Raw genomic sequence first — 21,919 nt, 5'->3', positions numbered from 1 at the left:
TTCAGCAGTGATGGTTGGTGACCTTTTTAACAGGGGAGGCATAGCTATACATGTCTACCCAAGCCAGCATTCTACAGTGGCAATAGGCCCTTTGCACATGTGAAAAGCATTTTATTGTTTTGTTCATAGCCATTTCTCATTATAAATAGAAAGTCAGGTCAAAGAAAAGAGGGGAACCAGTAAGCAGTTGGGAGTAGATGAAGGCAATAACCACATTGGCAAAGCCTGCTCCTTTTCTTAAACTCGTTCTTTCCATTATGTTCCTTATCAACCTCCATCCCTCCCTCTAACCTCACAGCACAGGCCTCTCTCACCCTCTTCCATCCTCCTGGCCTCGGCTGTGAGCTGGTCTGTTTCTCAGCTGGCAGCTCTTTTTGTGGAATCCCACCAACATGATGTGAAGCTCAGCACCATCACCCAGATCTATCCTGCTCACCTGCTCGTGCTACTATCAACGACAACCCAGACTCCCTGCCACACACACACACATCACTCAAGATCAAGCAGTGCTCCTTCTGTACTTCAGCAAAGATGCTGGGAGGTGAAGGGACAACGAACTTGATGTAAAGCTATTTGCTGTTTGTGGCAACTTGCTGCGTGCAAATCGGCTGCCTCCTGTCCTACATTACAACAGTGAATACACTTCAAAACTATGTCATTGGCTGTAAAGCGCCTAGGGATGTCCTGAGGTCATGACAGCAGCTATACAAATGCAAATTCTTTCTTTATTTGTAAAGGATGCTTTCACAGGTTCATTATTTACTGAAGGAATCAGTGAGGGATTGTAAAGGCCGGCTACCCGACCCGAACCCGATGGGCCGGGTCGGGCTCGGGGTCAGATGTGGTTCTGTCAGGCTCGGGTCGGGTTTCATTTGCAGACCCGAACCAGCCTTTAAAGGATTGTATCTGTTGAACTACCGTAATATGCTCTATCATTTCACTGTTACTCATCATCACCTAGTTTTAATAAAGTTTACTGAAGTTTATATCTAAAGCTACAATTTGATCGAGTAACTCTTCTACTATTTTTCAAATTCTGAGAAATCACAGAAGGGATTTTATATTATCCAGTAAGCTATTAATAGCAACAGTGGTTTGCATTCCCCTCTAAACAATGCTGCATTACCAAAGATTTAGTATACAATCTAGTTTATAGTGATAAATGTCTTGCCTTTAGCAGTGATCTGTGTCCCAACGCAATAGAAAAACATCTAGATACGGCCTAAAAATGTAACAGAAACTTGACTCTTCAGCATTTTAGACTCATTTAACATTAATTTTGAACAGCCCTCACATGTTTGGCTCTCCTATATCACCTGATAGATTATTCCAAACATTTATCAACATTTGAGTAAAGATCCTTTTTTCAAATTTCTGTTTTAAATTTACTTTTCACTAGGTGTTCATATGCAGACAGCAAGATATTAATTGCAGATATACCTCCTTGTCACTTTCCTGTGCACCATTAAATAAATGTAAAATATATGAAAGCTAAGTGCTTTAATTTAAGAAAAATATAGGAAATGCTGGAAATACACAGCAGTTCCATCATCAACTGAAAAGAGAATGTCTTGGGTATAGCCCCTTTTATGCTATAATAAATGTATGCTGTCTTACCTCAGGAAACTGATTTTAACACATGGCTGCTCCACTGAGATTATTTCCTCTTTAATCCTGGCAGATTTACACATCATTTGATTTTGCTTATGTCAAATCCATTTAGGTTTAAATTTGATATAAGAAAACTCCTGCTAATTCCTTAGACCATCTAAGAAAATCTTTAGCAATTAATTCCTGGCATAGTCAATGCCAGTGTAGCCACATCTGTTACATATGTATCTAGTTACACAGTTTTGTTTAAAAACGTACATACTATGGCTCTGCATTTTCATCTCTGGTCATATTCGACACACTTTAAATTATTACACTGGATTAATGTTACATGAATTAAACATCTTGTTGAATATTATAAAAATTAGTTTGGAACGTCGTAAGCCTGCATTTATCAATATATACTTACAATATGTCCCAGACAGTGAGGCATTCTCTGAAACACCTGCTACCCTTCTTCAGAATTCCAAACTTAATCCTTACAGTGTAACCTTACCAAATGCAAAATTAAACTGTACGCTGTGTAATAGCACCATGGAAGGGTTAGAAGCTATGCAAATATATGATGCAGTTCTTAAAAGCTGCCATTTTTATTTAACATTAATTTATTTATAAAAACGTGGCATCAGCATCATCTATAAATAATATGCAGCACATTTCCCAAAAGAGCTCTATATGTTTCTGTAACTTATTTCCACCATTAGACCATGAAGCTGCTACCTCATCTGAATTTTCTGTCATAGCATCAGTGTTAAAGTGGAACTACAGTACATATCAGAATATCAGAAGATAGTAACAGATGGTCATAGATTAGTTACAGGAATGTGTATACTGACCCCGAACAATTACGAACTCAGGATTGTCATAGGTAGCTTCTTGAGTTCAGCCATGTCATTCATGCTGTTAAGTAGTCTTAAGGATGAATTTTATTATCACGCTGCCAGTGTGCAAAATGGCGTCGGTCCTGCCTGTGACGGCAGCAACGGTGCCATCACGATTACATGGCGGGTGATCATTTAACATAATGACAATAGCTGTCCCCCCTCCAATCACATGGCAGGGGCGGCAATGGCAACAGCGTTCACGGTGTCACCGGATGCTGGAGCAGGTGCTGGTGCCATTTTTAAAAGGCTGCCAGCCCTGCATTTGTACTAGTGTGCTTTGTTCAATATCTCCCTGAGGTTTCACTTCTGTGTTTAAAATTTTTTTCTGTTCTCAGCAACCAGCCCCCATGGGCTCCCCCTCACCCCTTCACAGACAAACCATTTGCAGAGTTCTCCCCGCCCCATAGACAATCCACTTGCCGAGTTCTCCCCCCCCTCCTTCGCAGACAAATCACTTGCAGTGCTCTCTCACCCATCACTTACCCTAGATAGCACCGGTGAAGTTACTTACCCTCTCTAAGCACCAAGGACTCTCGTCTTGATGCTGCCAGCTTTTTAAAGATGTGAAATTGAAGGCACATGAGTGCCGCCCATCCAGCATAAGATTGCGAACGCTTGGTAAGATTGCAATTATTGACATTCAAATGTATGTTAAATAGTATTTAACAGATGTAAATGATAATGCCGTTGTGTTGGGATGCAAGTGCCACCATGGCACTTCGCCTCTGACAGAATAAGGAAATAGCATTACAGCGTTGGGTTCCATGGTGGACATTTCCATGTGGATTTTTCAGCCTCCCCGCATGACAACCCTCCTTCCAGAGGACCATCAAATCCAGCCCTTAGTATCTTACTTTCATGGGAGTGGATCACACTACCCAATATTTATCTCTCACATCAATACCACTGAAAAAAAGATTATCTAGTCATTATCACATTGCTGTTTGTGAGAGCGTGCTGTGTGCACATTGGCTGACGTGTTTCCTACATTACAATAGTGACTACACTTCAAAAGTACTTCATTGGCTGTAAACACTTTGTGAAGTCCTGAGGTTGTGAAAGTCACTACATAAATGCATGTTACCCAGGTATGTAACAATAGCATTCCCTTGTGATCTGGATTGAATATTTATGTCTTTCACATGAATGTTTCTTCAGTCTCTGAAGGTAGGCCGGGCAAATATTGGGTGAGGTAGTGCCTGATGCAAGACAATAAGCTGATTTATTTTACTGTTAGATGGACATACAGCCATTATGACTGGTCTCAATTAATTTAATGCATACAGCTCATCTACGGATGATAATATAAAATGAAGAACACACCATAATAGTCCACATCAGTGTCATTTTGCTGAACTGTCCTCCAATATTACTAAAACCTCTTTGCATCAATGAAATTTTTCCCATTAGCAAACCTACCCAGCCTTCTAGCTCTCCTGTTTCGAAAACCATTCTTCCTTGTATCTCTCTCTTTTTATATCCCGAGTCACACATTGACAGGAATCAAAAGACTTTCCAACAGAAATAAAAACATGCTGGAAATACACATTGGGGGCTGAATTTTACCAGCTCCTTGACGCTGTGGGGCCATTAAATTCTGCTGGGAGAGGCCCGTCTCGACCTGCAACTTCGAGAAGGGCCTGCCGCATATTACCAGCGGCAGGGGGACCTCAGAGCGCCCCCTGGCAGCGGGCCCTTCATCTCCATATGTAAATTGATATTAAAGATATTCAAATTACCACTGCAGAACGCACACCTGAATAAAATTCAGGCCTGGAAGTTCTGATGAAAGGTCATTGACATGAAATATTAACTCTGTTTCTCTCTTCATAGATGCTGCCAGACATGCTGTGTGTTTCCCGCATTTACAGTCATTTCAGATTTCCAGCATCCACAGTATTTTGATTTTGTATTAGACTTTCCAACACAATGTATCTGAAGTGTTTTAATTACCCAGTTAAGTTACAAATTGCCTCTTATCTATTTTCTGGGGAAAATAAGTTTAGCATATTAACCTCCCTTCATCTAAGGCCGTGATTTTATGCCGGCGACAGAGGTCTCAACGTAAAAAGCGACGCCGAGAACCCTGCGCCATCTCTTCTCCAAATGGCCCGCCGAGTCTTGTGCCAATCAGGCACTTAAGTGGTCAGTGGCGGGCCTTCCACGGGATCGAGGACCCTGGTGCTGGAAGCTCCGCCCTTGGAGAACTGCATCCAATCGGAGGCCGGTAGCTCTTCCATTGAGCAGCGCCACCACAGAGGCAGTGGCTACTGCTGGAGGAGCACCTACTCGAGGCCCAAGCAATGCTGGACCCAGTCCACAGATAGGTCAGGGTGGGAGGGCTCACGGGGTGGGGGTTGTGGGGGAGGGAGGGGTTGGGGGGGGGGGGTCACTAGCAAGGGCAGGGTGGGTGGCACTCCGCAGGCCACCCCCTTCCTGATGCCAGGTCTCTCATTCAGGCAATGTGCCTTTTAACGAGGAACCCCCTCCCCCCAGAGCCTACACGTTTTTTTGTGCCATGTTTCCTGTGCAGCAACAGGGCTGCCTGCTGCATGGCTAATTGTGGTCGTGGTGGAATGAGGCCCTTAATTGGGGATTAATTACCCAGTTAAGGGCCTCAATTGGCAGCAGGATGGGAAAGCCGTTCACAGGCCTTCCTGCCCCAGACTAAACTTTAGCAGAGGCGGCAAGGTGGTGGGAATCCACCCCCTACCCCCCACCCAACACCACCACCACCATCTCACCTGATTTTATGCTCTCCCCACCTCCAAACCCGCTACTGGGGACAGCATAAAATTCCCCCATGTGTCTTTTTTTATACTTCTGTGAATACACTTTGCTTAAAAACATTAAAAAATGAGTCTTATTTTCAAATCCTTTCTGTGGAAAATGATTAAAACATCTTAAATGTGGCAACTTCTGTAACACCAGTTGCCATTTATGATTCTATAGAGCAAGGATGCACATTTACCAGGGGAGAATAAGGGGTGCTGCATTCATATTTATAATTATAATATCTATACTCTTTAAAACTGCTCGAAGAGAAAAGTTTATCCAAAAAAAACAAAGAATTCTTCTGGTCTCAGTGATGGATTACAAACAATTGGTGATACAAGGCTCTTCGCCAACTGAAATAGTCATAGATTCTTTCTCACTTGTGAAATATTTACTATTTCAGTAAGGCTGAGCTTGGCTCGGTTGGTAGCACCATGACTTTGGAGTCAGAAGATCACTCTTGGCTGATTTGTTAGTGCAGTACCAAAGGATGGCCAAATCGGAAATACAATCCCCACTACTTATATTATCTACACTTGGCACGGCAGCTGCCTATATTAGGCAAACGGCCCTAACTAATTGCCATTATTATAGGAGTCAATTACAAAGACACCATTTACAACATAGTAAATGCGCTATTTAGGGCAGTTCAATAAGTCGTTACCCGGTACTTAACAATTTAAAAGGCTCCTCTGATTTCAGCCAGACGTTGGGCCTTCAAGCAGTTTTGCTCAACTGTCCACACCATGTTAATCCACTATATTTTCTTCATCAATTTAAAAGGCTGTTCTAATTTCAGGTAAAATTGGGTCTTCAAGCAGCTTCAATCAGCTGCTCACACCTTGTTAAAGTGCATAATGATGAGATTCTGGATGCAACTGTTAACAATTTGGAGAGGCAGCGGCTAAGTGAGATTGCTCTTTTTTATAAAATATGCTTGTTATCCGTTTGGATTTACCATCCATCCTGTATTGCGGGTAAATCGCTGATAAGGGCACTGCCATGGTGTAACAAGAGGTGAGGAACATAGGAACATAGGAGGAGTAGGCCATTCAGCCCATTGAGCCTGCCCTGCCATTCAATATGATCATGGCTGATCATCCATTCCAATGCCTTTTTCAATACACATACTAGCCCCATATCCCCTTATGTCATTTGTATTTAGAAATCTGTCAATCTCTACTTTAAACATTCTCAATGACTGAGCTTCCATAGCCCTCTGGGGTAGAGAATTCCAAAGATTCACAACCCTCTGAGTAAAGAAATTTCTCCTCATCTCTGTCCTAAGTGGCTTCCCTCTTATTTTGAAATTGTGTCCCCTGGTTCTAGACTCCTCAACCAAGGGAAACTTCTTAGCTGCATCGACCCTGTCTATCCCTTTAAGTATTTTGTAGGTTTCAATGAGATCACCTCTCACTCTTCAAAACTCTAGAGAATACAGGCCAAGTTTCTCCAATCCCTCTTCATAGGACAGTCCCGCCATCCCGGGAACAAGTCTGGTGAATCTTTGTTGAACTCCCTCTATGGCAAAAGGGGACTAAAACTGCACACAGTACTCCAGGTGCGGTATAACCAAGGTTCTATACAATTGAACAAAAAATGCTGGAAATATTCAGCAGGTCTGGCAGCATCTGTGGAGAGAGCAGAGTTAACGTTTCAGGTCAGTGACCTGGCAAAGGTTATAAATGTAATAAGTTTTAAGCAAATAAAGCAGGGGTGGGGCAAAAGATAACAAAAGGGAAAGTGTTGATAGGACAGAGGGTCACAGAGAATAACTGACCAGAAGGTCATGAAGCAAAGGCAAACAGTATGTTAATGGTGTGGTGAAAGACAAAGCGTTCGTGCAGAGAGGATGTTAAATGACCGAATAATGAACAGCCCTGACCAAAAGCCCAAACATGAAAAAAAACAGTGGGAAGGGACATGGTAAAAAATGATTAATAAAACATACTAAAATAAAAATAAAAATAAAAAAGGGGGGCCAGTCATGCTCTGAAATTATTGAACTCAATGTTCAGTTTGGCAGGCTGTAGCTTGCCTAATCAGTAAATGAAATGCTGTTCCTCGAGCTTGTGTTGATGTTCACTGGAACACTGCAGCAAGCCCAGGTCAGCGATGTGGGCATGAGAGCAGGGTGGGGGGGGGGGGGGGGGGGGGGGGTGTTGAAATGGCAAGCGACAGGAAGTTCGGGGTCATGTTTTTGGACTGAGTGAAGGTGTTCCGCAAAGTGGTCATCCAAACTGCATTTGGTCTCCCCAATCTAGAGGAGACCGCATTGTGAGCAGCGAATACAGTACACTAAATTGAAAGAAGTACAAGTAAGTCGCTGCTTCACCTGAAAGGAGGCCTGCCCACTGTTTTTTTTCATGTTTATGCTTTTGGCCAGGGCTGTTCATTATTCGGTCATTTAACACCCTCTCTGCACTAACGCTTTGTCTCTCATCACACCATTAATACACCCGCTCCCTTTGCTCCATGACTTTCTAGTCAGTTATTCTCTGTGACCCTCTGTTCTATAAACACCTTCCCTTCTGTTATCTTTTGCCCCACTCTCGCTTTATTTGCTTAAAACCTATTACATTTCTAGCCTTCGCCAGTTCTGATGAAAGGTGACTGACCTGAAATGTTAACTCTGCTTCTCTCTCCTCAGATACTGCCAGAACTGAATATTTCCAGCATTTTTTGTTTTTATTTCAGATTTCCGGCATCTGCAGTATTTTACTTTTATCTATACAATTCACTATTCCTGTACTCAAATCCTCTTACTATAAAGGCGAACGTACCATTAGCCTTCTTAATTGCTTGCTGCACCTGCATGCTAGCTTTCAGTGACTTATTGACAAGGACACCCAGGTCCCTGTGAACATCTGCACTTTCTAATCTCTTACCATTGAAGGAATACTCTGCACATCTATTCCTCCTACCAAAGTGGATAGCCTCACATTTTTCCACATTATATTCCATCTGCTACATTCTTGCCCACTCACTAAGTCTGTCCAAATCCCCTTGAAGTTGCTTTGCATCTTCCTCACAATGCACATTCCCACCAGGTTTTGTGTCATCCGCGAACTTGGAAATACTACATTTGCTCCCCACATCCAAATCATTGATATATATTGTGAACAGCTGGGGCCCAAACAATGATCCCTGCGGTACCCCAGCAGTCACAGCCTGCCAACGCGAGAATGACCCGTTTATTCCTACTCTCTGCTTTCTGCCTGTTAATCAATCCTTAATCCATGCCAGTATATTACCTCCTATCCCATGTGCTTTAATTTTGCTAACCAATCTCCTGTGGGGAACTCTATCAAAAGCCTTCTGAAAATCCAAGTATACCACGTCCACCGGCTCCTGTTCGTCAATTCTGTTAGTAACATCCTCAAAAAACTCCAACAGGTTTGTCAAACATGATTTCCTATTCATAAATCCATGTTGACTATGCCCAATCACATCATTATTATCCAAGTATCCATTTATCACATCCTTTAGAACAGATTCTAGCATTTTCCCAACGACTGATGTAAGGCTAACAGGTCTGTAATTCCCTGTTATCTCTCTCCTTCCCTTCTTCCCTAGTGGAGTGACATTTGAGACCTTCCAATCTGCAGGAACTGCTCCAGAATCTATAGAATTTTGGAAGATGATCACCAATGCATCTACTATCTCCATAGCTATCTCTTTCAACACTCTGGGATGTAGAACATCAGGTTTCGGGGACCAATCAACCTTCAGCCCCATTAATTTTGCCAATACAACCTTGTTACTAATATTAATTTCCTTCAATTCCTATTCCCCTAATCCCTTGGATCTCTAATTCTGGGAGATTTCTTGTATCTTCCTCAATGAAGACAGACACAAAAGTAATCATTTAGCTTCTCTGCCATTTCTCTATTCCCCATTATAAATTCTCCTGACTCTGCCTGTAATGGACCCACATTTGTCTTAGCCAAACGTTTCCTTTTTACGTACCTGTAGAAGCTTTTACTGTCCGTTTTTATTTTTTTTGCTAGCTTACATTCATATTCTATTCTCCCTTTCTTTATCAGTTTCTTGGTTCTCCTTTGGTGTATTCTAAAATCCTCCCAATCCTCAGGATTACAACTATTTCTGGCAACTTTATAGGCCTTTTCTTTTAATCTTATACAATCCTTAACTTCCTTTCTTATCCACGGTTGACTGCCTTTATTTTTGGGGGTTTTGTGCCTTGAAGGAATGTATAATTGCTGTAAACTATGTAATATTTCTTTAAAGACTATCCATTGCCTATGTACTGTCCTACCTTTTAATGTATTTTCCCAATCCACCTCAGCCAATTTTCCCCACATACCTTCATAATTTCCTTTGTTCAAATTTAACACCTTGACTTTAGATTGAACTACCTCACTTTCAAACATAATGTAAAATTCTATCATATTATGGTCACTCATCCCTAAAGGCTCTTTTAAAACAAGATTATTAATTATCCCTTTCTCATTACATTATATTAGATCTAAAATAGCCTGTTCTGTAGTCGGTTCCTCAACATTCTGCTCTAGAAAACCATCTCTAACATTCTCCAGAAACTTGTCCTCCACAGCATTAGTGCTCATTCGGTTTACCCAGTATATATGCAGATTGAGGTCACCCATGATTACTGTACTACCCACGCCACATGCTTCTCTAATCTCCTAATTAATTCCATGCCCACACTACCACTACTGTTTGGTGGCCTATAAACAACTCCTACCAATGTTTGCTGCCCCTTGCTGATTCTTAGCTGCACCGAAACAGATTCCAAATTTTGTTCTTCCGATCTGAGATCCTCCTTACTAATGTAATGATCCCATACCTTATTATCAGCACAACACCTCCTCCTTTTCCTTTTTGCCTGTCCTACCTAACTGTTGAATATCCTTGACTATTCAGTTCCCAGTCTTGGTCACCCTGTAGCCACATTTCCATTATGGCAATTAGATCATACCCATTTACCTCTATTTGGGCCTTTAAATCATCTACCTTGTTGCGAATGCTGTGTGCATTCTGGTAGAGTGCCCTTAAGCTTGTCTTCTTGACATTCTGCATTCTAAGCCTAGTTAATGCTTGCCTTTCTTTTGCCTGCCTTCTACTGTCAGAGAGATACAGCACTGAAACAGGCCCTTCGGCCCACCGAGTCTGTGCCGACCATCATTTATACTAATCCTACATTAATCCCATATTCCCTACCACATCCCCTCCTACATTAATCCCATATTCCCTACCATTCTCCTACCTACACTCGGGGCAATTTACAATGGCCAATTTACCTATCAACCTGCAAGTCTTTGGCTGTGGAAGGAAACCGGAGCACCAGGCGGAAACCCACGTGGTCACAGGGAGAACTTGCAAACTCCACACAGACAGTACCCAGAACTGAACCCGGGTCGCTGGAGCTGTGAGGCTGCGGTGCTAACCAATGCGCCACTGTGCCGCCCCGTGTCACTTGCCACTTTTCTACCTCCTGTTACCAGTTTTACTTCCTTCCAATTTGAGCTACCCTCAGGTTCCCATCCCCTTGACAAGCTAGTTTAAACCCTCCCCAACAGTACTAGCTAATCTTCCTGTGAGGATATTAGTTCTGGTCCTGTTAGGGTGTAGCTCGTCCGTCTTGTACAGGTCCCACCTGCCCCAGAACCAGTCCCAATGCCTCAGAAATCTGATGCCCTCCCTCTTACACCAATTCTCCAGCCACGTGTTCAATCGATCAATTCTCCTATTCCTATGCTCACTAGCATGTGGCACTGGGAGTAATCCTGAGATTACTGCTTTGGAGGTCCTGCTTTTTAATTTCCTTCCTAACTCCCTAAAATCTGCTTTCAGGACCTCATCCCTCTTCCTACCTATGTCATTGGAGCCAATGTAGACCACAAACTCTGGCTTTTCACCCTCCCCCAGAATTGACTCTGGCAGCAGGGAAGCAATGCACCATCCTGGAGTCACGTTTACTGCCGCAGAAATGCCTGTCTGATCCCCTGACTATTGAATCCCCTATCACTATTGCTCTTCCACTCTTCTTCCTCCCCTCCTGTACAGCTGAGCCACCCGTGGTGCCATGGACTTTGCACTGGCTGCACTCCCCCAAGGAATCATCACTCTCACCAGTATCCAAAATGGAAAACTAATGTGCAAGCAAGATAGACTCAGGGGACTCCTACACTGCCTGTCTAGTTCTCTTAGACTGCCTGGCGGTCATCCATTCCCTCTCTGCCTGCATGCTCCTAACCTGCAGTGTGACCACCTCCCTAAACATGCTATCCACATAGTCCTCTGCCTCGCGGGCGCACAACAGTGACTCCAGCCACCGTTCGAGTTCCGAAACCCAGAGCTCAAGCTTCTGCAGCCAGTGACACTTCCTGCGGATGCGTTCGTCTAGGACATGTGGTGTGTGCATGACTTCCCACATACCTCAGGATGTACATTCCACTTGGCCAAGCTGACCTGCCATACCATAATTTTAAAAAACTTTTTATTACAATGAGAAGTAAAATAACTTACCAGTTACTTACCAACCAACTTCTTCCCTAGTACCAAAGAGAGAGGCAGCTACTGGAGGCTGAAAAAAGGTAGAAGAAAGAAAGAAAAAAAGAAAGGATCCCCTCCCTCACACATCAAACTCCCACTTTACACTCTGTGCAGTCAATTTTATTTTCTTCTTAATTTATGTTCCCCTCCTTACCGAACTCCCAAAATTACCAAACTCCCTTAATACTCTGTGCCCTTCAGCAGCACTCAATGCAGACAAGGAGCACTGAGAGTCCCCTGAATTTGTACTCTGAAAACAATGTTGTGTCAGCTCTGCTAGAGCTCAGAAACCAGTTTAGACTAGCTACCTAATTAACGAGCTACAGCTATTCCCAGACTGTTAGTATACCCCTGTTTAAAACTGCAAGAAAGCTAACTTACCTCTTAACTGAAACAGGAATTTCAATTAATTGCTAGATGTAAACAAAACAAAAACTAGTCTTGAGAGATTAACCCTTAAAATTCACTCACTTACCAAACTCCCTTCTACAAACTCAGTGCAGAGTGTATTATATTTCTGCCACCTAAAATAAAGTTGTTTTAACTTACCTAATATTGAGCCAGAGGAGCGGGAGCACTTCACATTAAAACAGCGGGCTGCTGATGACCACTACTCTCACCTACTCATCACTCCTCCCAATCTTTTCCTGTCCCCATGGTAGGTCCAGTGTCAACCTTTGCCTTCTTTTCACGCAATGCACTGCCTTTCATGGAGCCATTGGCATCCCCAATGTATTGGTCGTGTCCTGATGTCACAAGCAGACCACTTTCACAGGATCCTCTTGCTCATCAGTTTCAGTGTAGCAGTTTGTGGTTGCTGCTGGCTTCAAACCCAAAAGCCAGCACGAACCAATTTATAGACACTTATATTGATCAACCGACCTTGGGCAATGCCACAAGCAATTTATTTAGATTTAGAAATGCATATCTGTCCCAGTAGTTATTGCAGAGTTTAAGTAGATTGAATTTTCTTATTTTTAGGTTGGGCAGTTTTTCCCCATTTAGGTTGTATTTTATCTTTAAAGTATGAAATTTAAACAACTGCACAGAGCTAATAAAAATAAGCCCTTTCAATGGATGACTCAGCAATTGTTCTGCTTTATGTTTATTCTCGAGCAATTCCAGTGTAATAATTTTGTTTAGAGGAGATACAAAAATCTTGGGCTAAATTTGATGGACTCTGCAGAAGTCCCGCCACCAGGGCCGAAAGAGGGAGGCGGCCCGACTTCGGCAGGCCGTGGGACCCAGGGTGGCATTTCGTCTCCCAGCCTGTCCCCAAAGGGACCACAAAATTCCAGCTCTTGTTTCTAATTTTACATCCCAGTAGACCATGCCACCAAGCAATCTTTACAGATCCTACACTCAGAGCAAGATGAAAATTCATCAGACAGTCTTCCGGAAGATAGTGAATGGAAAGGAAAATTGGATGTATAATGGATTATATAATTGGATGTTCTTGCCTCCCTGCCGAAGTTGGATTTCTCCTCCCATTGTCTCAAACTAAATGTTTGAATGGCTGATCCATTTCCTTTTGAGAGAGTTCATCAACATTCAAAGTCACATTTTGTTTCAGCAGCTCCAACTTTATTTCCCCAGTTAGAAAAATATGCTGGACAATTGGCCGTTTGAATGCTAAATCTGACTTTCTATCAAAAACAGATTATACTCGAAACTAAAAGTCCCTTTTTCAACAAATGGTGAGAAATGCCAAGACATGCCAGTCACTATAATAACAACAACCATCAGGAAAAACTAAACAGGTTGGGAATTCTTTTCTCTAGAAAAGAGAGGACTGAGAGGTGGCCTGATAAGAGGTCCATAAATTATGAAGGGGTTCAATAGGGTAGACGTAGAGAAGATGTTGCCACTTCTGGGGAGTCCAAAACTAGGGACCATAAATATAAGCAAATCACTAATAAATCCAATAAGGAATTCAGGAGAAACTTCTTTACCCAGAGAGCATTGAGAGTGTGGAATTTGCTACCATATGGATTGGTTGAGGTGAATAGCATAGATGCATTTAAGGGGAAGCTAGATATGTACATAAGGGACATAGAAATAGAAGGATATGGTGATAAGATGCGATGAAGTAAGGTGAGAGGAGGCTCACATGGAGCATAAACACCAGTGTAGGTCTGTTTAGGCTGAATGGCCTGCTTCTGCACTGTTAAATTTGATACAATTTTATGTAACAGCCACATTCAATCAAAGTTTTGTTGAAATCAGAGCATTATGTTACCAACTTTTACTTTAATAATTCTAGTTTTATTCCACAAGAATTTCAGAATCTATGTTTTTGACAGCTTTCACCAGAAAATCATTTGAATGTTCTAATCTGGCTTCACAACCAGCAATGAAAAATAGACCAAATGGTAATGGATGGGCCTAGTTACCACTCATCCAGAAGTCCAGGCCTAGAATACTCTGAGACTATTGCATACCTACGTATTTTATCCGTGCCAGTTGTAAGAGTTTGTCCATGTGATCGGTGGTTATAATCTTAACTAATAAAGAAAGCCTTTGAACTTACCCTGCCAGGATTTATATCAAGAGCATCACAAAGTTTGAATGCAACATGTTTGGATCTTTCGAAGCTTCCTTTGCCAATACTGTATGATCCATCCAGCATGAACAGCAAATCAATGGCTGCAGAGCACTGCATCACTATCAAAAAAATAGACTTAGATGGTTCAGAATGAACATTATTTTGATACAATTTGAAATTACTGAGTTATACATAGCCCACAATAGCAATTTGTAGTGATATTTCCAGTAATATTTTCTTTTGGATAGTTACAATAACGTGACCCTCAAATTCAAACTTCTAAAGCAGTGCTAGACAGCTCACACTTGGATTCCAATGTATCTCGCAGCTTTTGTCCCCACCCTTCAGCTCAAAATTGTTGTGCGGCAAGTTGCTGGAAATGCGAGTTGATAACGGCACGGCGAAAGCAGCGGGGCATCTGGGATCTTGGTGAACCACAGGACCAATAGTCTATCTCCTTAACCCAATGAGATTTAAGGCTTAAAACAGAAGAAATAGGGTGAAGTGGAGTCAAATCAAGTACAAGAAGAGAGGGAAATAAATATTGCATTGAGAGAGAGAGTGATAAAAAGAGACAGAAAGGGAAAGTAGGAAAAAACATTTAATTTAAAAAATCTCTAAGAACAATTTACTACCTGTAGGAATGAGACTCCACAGTTTTGATTGTTCTCTTTCTGGGCAAAAGATGTTGAGTGGCACTGCAGGAACGTAAATCTTGTGATTAAAATGTACCTACACTGTTAAGTACCAGCCCTAACTTTCAAGTTTAAGTGGCATTTAGTGCACAAATGCAGCAATTTCCTGAACCACATGGGAAGGCTGAGGGAAAGCTGGCCTTTCCACAAATCATCCAGCAACTCGTGGCAAGTCACAATTCACTAGGTATCCCTTCGTCTCCACAAGATGCTGTAGCGTACACATTAATCTGACCATTATTTTGACAACAAATTCTCTCCCAATATATTTCCTTTCTGCATCTTCCCCAATGGGATTTTAAAAAATGGTATATTCAGAAAGTAATGTTAAAATAAGCTATAGGCGCAAGCCAAATAGTTCAAGTGTGGCATTAAGTAAGAAAATTGCATCAAAAACTTTTATCCTTTTCCACCTTGGTCAATAGATCACCCATCAATTACGTACCTGTTTCCTGCACCATTGTGCATCACATTTGCTCCCATTGCATTCCATCTGCCACTCCCAAGTCTATCCATTCAGTTTATTTCAATACATTTAAATGATATAATCATAATCTGGCTTGGTATCATTAACAAATTTACATTACCAAAAATAACATCCTTTATTCCATTTATGAACAATACAAATAAAAATATGACCAAAGACTTGGGAAAATTATATACTCAAAACTGTACATGTGGTTGGTAGCCCAGTATCAAAATAATGCAGGTTTCCATACCAGTCATTTTCATCTCAAAGTGTCTCCACCTCCTAGCTGACAGAGGCTAAATTGCAGTAACAACCAGCAGATAGGACTTACAAAAATAAAATATAGTGGGAAATATTAAATTAAAAGAAAGGATAATCAACATAATCTTTTAAATAAATCTGGAATGAAAAATATGCAAGAGCTTTCCAGACTTAATTCTACGCACTCAAATTATACCTGTGAAAGTGTTGCGTGTTATTAGCTCTTAGAAACACATGTATGCCCAATAGTAGAATTTGGATCTGTTTTGACATGTCAAGTGCACAATTAGGATTTATGACTATAATGTAAGTCAGCCCCATGTTTAACCTGAAGACAGCTTGTCTTTAGACAGTCTCCAGAAAGCCTAAGAATGTTTCTACCTGCCTTTTTTAATTGTACAGAGAATTCTACTTGTTATTTTAAGACCTTTGCAAGTTTCCAAACTGAGTATGCTTGAAAAGTTATTTAAATCCAGAAAGAAAGTCACTTACACTGTCCAGCACTGGAAATCTTCACAACTGTTTCATGATCAGCGTCAAGTTTTTGCAAGCAGAAAGATGACAATACTGAAATAGAAAAACACCCATGGTTAAAACTCTGTACAATAACAATCTTCTTCATTTATAATTATAAAATATAATTAAAATAATACACAATAAAAAAGCACATTATACAACAAAAATACAGAGAGACACTCAAATGATCTACACAACTTAATGATTTCTCAAGATTTAATAATCTATATTCTTTTTTTTTCTTTTGGGCCTCCTTATCTCGAGAGACAATGGATACGCGCCTGGAGGTGGTCAGTGGTTTGTGAAGCAGCGCCTGGAGTGGCTATAAAGGCTAATTCTGGAGTGACAGGCTCTTCCACAGGTGCTGCAGAGAAATTTGTTTGTTGGGGCTGTTGCACAGTTGGCTCTCCCCTTTCGCCTCTGTCTTTTTTCCTGCCAACTACTAAGTCTCTTCGACTCGCCACAATTTAGCCCTGTCTTTATGGCTGCCCGCCAGCTCTGGCGAATGCTGGCAACTGACTCCCACGACTTGTGATCAATGTCACACGATTTCATGTCGCGTTTGCAGACGTCTTTATAACGGAGACATGGACGGCCGGTGGGTCTGATACCAGTGGCGAGCTCGCTGTACAATGTGTCTTTGGGGATCCTGCCATCTTCCATGCGGCTCACATGGCCAAGCCATCTCAAGCGCCGCTGACTCAGTAGTGTGTATAAGCTGGGGATGTTGGCCGCTTCAAGGACTTCTGTGTTGGAGATATAGTCCTGCCACCTGATGCCAAGTATTCTCCGAAGGCAGCGAAGATGGAATGAATTGAGACGTCGCTCTTGGCTGGCATACGTTGTCCAGGCCTCGCTGCCGTAGAGCAAGGTACTGAGGACACAGGCCTGATACACTCGGACTTTTGTGTTCCGTGTCAGTGCGCCATTTTCCCACACTCTCTTGGCCAGTCTGAACATAGCAGTGGAAGCCTTACCCATGCGCTTGTTGATTTCTGCATCTAGAGACAGGTTACTGGTGATAGTTGAGCCTAGGTAGGTGAACTCTTGAACCACTTCCAGAGCGTGGTCGCCAATATTGATGGATGGAGCATTTCTGACATCCTGCCCCATGATGTTCGTTTTCTTGAGGCTGATGGTTAGGCCAAATTCATTGCAGGCAGACGCAAACCTGTCGATGAGACTCTGCAGGCATTCTTCAGTGTGAGATGTTAAAGCAGCATCGTCAGCAAAGAGGAGTTCTCTGATGAGGACTTTCCGTACTTTGGACTTCGCTCTTAGACGGGCAAGGTTGAACAACCTGCCCCCTGATCTTGTGTGGAGGAAAATTCCTTCTTCAGAGGATTTGAACGCATGTGAAAGCAGCAGGGAGAAGAAAATCCCAAAAAGTGTGGGTGCGAGAACACAGCCCTGTTTCACACCACTCAGGATAGGAAAGGGCTCTGATGAGGAGCCACCATGTTGAATTGTGCCTTTCATATTGTCATGGAATGAGGTGATGATACTTAGTAGCTTTGGTGGACATCCGATCTTTTCTAGTAGTCTGAAGAGACCACGTCTGCTGACGAGGTCAAAGGCTTTGGTGAGATCAATGAAAGCAATGTAGAGGGGCATCTGTTGTTCACGGCATTTCTCCTGTATCTGACGAAGGGAGAACAGCATGTCAATAGTCGATCTCTCTGCACGAAAGCCACACTGTGCCTCAGGGTAGACGCGCTCGGCCAGCTTCTGGAGCCTGTTCAGAGCGACTCGAGCAAAGACTTTCCCCACTATGCTGAGCAGGGAGATTCCACGGTAGTTGTTGACGATAAATAATCTATATAAGGCAATCAAAATAGTATATATGATTTCTTTCAATGTATTACTTTGTTCAAGACAAAAGGGGGTTTGATCAGAAATTGGATGTCATGGCTGATTGCAGCTTTATATGACAACGTACAGTTCTTCCACAATCTGCTCTTATCAAGCTGCCAATAACAAGTCAGTTATCATTTTCCACTGACAGTAACACTGCTTACAACTGTGACTGCACTTCAAAAGTACTTCATTGGCTGTAATGAGATGCCCTGAGTTCAAGAAAGGTGCTATATAAATGCAAGTCTTTATTTCTTTCTTCTTTTTCTCGCTTCAAGTTACTTTCGCTCAACTTTCCCCAATTATGTCTTCCAGAATTACATGCTATCTGAGATCAGGCGAGCCAGCAGATGTCTGCTAAAGTTGCTATGAAGCTAGTCCACGAGGAAGTGTGTGACAGCAGCTTGGGAATGATCCTAGTCATGGTATTTCACCACAACACAGCTAAGATTAGGAACTCAGCAGTGGGGGATACTGCAGGTATGAATCCATGTCCTGCCACAATATGGTGCGGATGCAACGTGCTGCACCTCCTCAGCTGTTAATATTCCATATGGTACTTAACTGATACTTCAAATTCCTCTGCGTGTTTACTCCTTCTAATTACATTTTTAAAACCTTAATAACCTCAAATAACTTAATAACTAAAGCGCACTGTTGCATACTGGCCTCGAGAAAGACGATAAATACCAGTGGTGGAAAACCCATCAACAAGACTTTAATTCTTCTCGAACCAAAACTGTAACAGAATCTCGTCTTCAAGTATGCATTTATAATGTGTGCATCAGCATGCCTGAAGGCACTATTATCATTATTCCTCTCTGTAGTACAATGTTGATAAACATTAATTTTCCCTTTTACATTGGTTTCCAGCATGTTCTGGCATTCACACATTAGAATTCCAGAGGAGTAATGAGATCAAATGGCCTTGAAAAACACAGCATGAAAGTTGAGACTATTTCTCCCAATGCTGAAAAATAATTTTATAATATGGTAGTATATAGAATAAGTGATTAAAAATCTATAAAGCTAAAATTGGCATCAATACTCAAAGGAGGATGGCACAGTCATCACTTTTCAGCAAATTTGAAGCCAATGGAATAAAAGTGACAGTGGTAGCATAGATATGAAGCTTGCTGAGGAAACAGAGAGTTGTGGTGACCGGTTGTTTTTCTGATTGGAGGAACGTATACAGTGGGGCTCCTCAGGGGTCAGTGCTAGGGCCACTGCTTTTCTTGATGCATTTTAATATAAATTAGACTTGGGAGTACAGGGCACAACTTAAAAATTTGCAGATGACACAAAACATGGAAGTACTGTGAACCATGAGGATGGTAGTGATATACTTTAAGAGGACAGACAGGCTAGTGGAATAGGTGGACACATGGCAGATGAAGTTTATTGCAGGGAAGTATGAAGTGAGTCATCTTGTTTGGAAGAATGTGGACATGCAATATAACCTAAAAGGTACAATTTTAAAATGGGGGCAGGAACAGAGAGACCTAGGGGTATAGATGCATAGATTGTTGAAGGTGGCAAGGCAGGTTGAGAAAGTGGTCAAGAAGGCATATGGGATCCTGGGCTTTAGACAAAGAGGCATAGAGTACAAAAGAAAGGAAATACTGGGTTCAGCCTCAACTGGAGTATTGTGTCCAATTCTGGGCACCTCACTTTAGGAAGACTGTGAAGGCTTTAGAAAGGGTGTAGCAAAGATTTCCGAGAATGGTTCCAGGGACTTCAGTTACATGGATAGATTGGAGAAGCTGGGGCTGTTGAAAGGAGATTTGATAGAGGTGCTCAAAATATGAGGGGTCCAGAGAGAGTGTATAGAGAGAAATTGTTCCCATTGACAGAAGGATCAAGAACCAGAGGACACCGATTTAGATGATTGCCAAAAGAAACAAAAGATTGCCAAAACGACATGAGGAACAACTTTTTTTACACAGCAAGTAGATAGGATCTGGAATGCACTGCCTGAGAGGGTGGTGCCTGAGAGGCAGATTCAATTGTGGCTTTCAAAAGGGAATTGGATAAGCACCTAAAGAGAGAAAATTTGCAGGGCTACAGGGAAATGCCAGGGGAGTAGGACTAGCTAAATTGCTGTGCAGAGAGCCAGCAGGAATTCAATGGGCCAGAAGGCTTCCTTCTGTACTGTAACCATTCTATAATGAATCTGTAATGCTGAGTTTGTAGCTGTGGTGGAGAAATTCACACTCAGGCTATTCTGTCTACCTGGCTTAAAATAAGCAGGGGTAAGGATAAGATGGCAGTAAAAGCAGATGACAAAAATGAAGCCAATAGTTAGATTTTTTCAATAGTGAACTTTGTAGTCAACAAGGAGAGGGATGTTATCACCGGGAAATGTAAGGTTTTTCCATTTCAAGCATCTGTGTCACCGCAAACACACTCAGAACATGTCCAGTAATGAGGTTCAATGTGCCTTGCTCCAAACCTGCTGCATCACTGATATTATTCCTCTTCTGGGCCAAGCCTTTCTAAATGAGAATGTCCTTTAGCAGAACATTTGGGTTAGACTTTTGCTATGGGCCCATGCCCATCAGACTTTGGGCTGAAACTACCCAAACTTGTTTAACATGGTATTCTTATGGGTAGCAGAAAAAGGAGACTCTTATCCTATCAGATTGGACTAGATCTGAACCTAAGCCCTAAAGGCAAATGGCGAAATTCATTTTTCTTTTGGAATGAAATAACTAGATATAAAGGCAAAGATGAGAAAGGTTTTGTCTGCGCCACAGATTACAAGCAACTTTATTCCCATTGTCCTCTTCATCCTTCCTGTGGATTACAGAGTTGGTTAATAAGATGGAGAGGGATAGTAAGTTATCAGTCTGACAGATACCTACAACTCACTGCACAAAACTTTACAACTACAATAGTGTTCTCCAAATGAGCAAACTTGGAAGAAACTGAAACATTTACATTGGCTTTCCTACATTACAACAGCGATTACACTTCAGAGGTATTTTATTGGCTGTAAAGTGCTTTGAGATATCCTGAGGTTGTGAAAGGTGCTTTATAAATCTAAGTCATTCAGTCTGACTGTCTCTCATACCAGCATGAAACAGCATACTATTCCCAGTAGCAGTCACAGACTCCATTTTTAACAAGACATATTGTTTTATTTCACATTTGACAGAAACATGTGTTTAGCTCCATGAGTGACTCATTGTAAAGGGTAATCCACATCCCCACCAGTTTGCCATTCCTAGGCTATCAACATCCATCCCACACCATACAGCTGACATAGGGCCAGATTAGAAAATTGTCCTTCATGTTGGATTAGCTGTGACCACATGCAGGTTGAGAAATTAGTGCATAAAGCTGTACACTACAATCTTTGTTGTCTCACAAGTTGTTGTTTGCAACCTATGGCCACAGAGGGAGGGTGTCTGGAATTGGAAATGGAGAACAGCTGCTTGCTGAATTATAACTTGCGAATCATTTTTAGTAGGCATAGAAAACAGAAACAGCTGCTGCAAAGCTCAAATCACCAAGTACAGTCTTGTCATCACCTGCAAAATTGTTTTCAAACACATTAACACCAGTAGCAGTTAGCTACCTGTTTAGAATTACTGTGATTTACCTTTTACATGCAATAAGAGCTTCTCCAATGGATTTTGTCAGTACAATCACATTTAAAACAAGTAATGTGAGTGCTGAAAATAGCAAAAACTGAGAAGAATGTTCCCCTTGGAATGCTTTTTGTCACACAGTGTCAAAAGTTGTGACTTGTCAGATCTCAATTCATGCA

The 21,919-nt window shown here is 41.9% G+C and overlaps 1 protein-coding gene across 1 annotated transcript in view; it reads right to left on the bottom strand.

Moving 5' to 3' along the window:
• The window catches only part of vwa2 (von Willebrand factor A domain containing 2), an 83,082-nt gene that overhangs the window by 38,385 nt on the left and 22,778 nt on the right, over positions 1–21,919 (bottom strand). The window contains 2 exon segments of the mRNA XM_068053376.1: positions 14,338–14,471; positions 16,270–16,344. Of these exon segments, the coding sequence (XP_067909477.1) occupies positions 14,338–14,471; positions 16,270–16,344 (209 nt within the window).

Source organism: Heterodontus francisci, chromosome 20 (genome assembly GCF_036365525.1).
Source record: "Heterodontus francisci isolate sHetFra1 chromosome 20, sHetFra1.hap1, whole genome shotgun sequence".
Taxonomy (NCBI): Eukaryota; Metazoa; Chordata; class Chondrichthyes; order Heterodontiformes; family Heterodontidae; genus Heterodontus; species Heterodontus francisci.
This window is presented reverse-complemented; position numbering and strand designations above follow the sequence as displayed.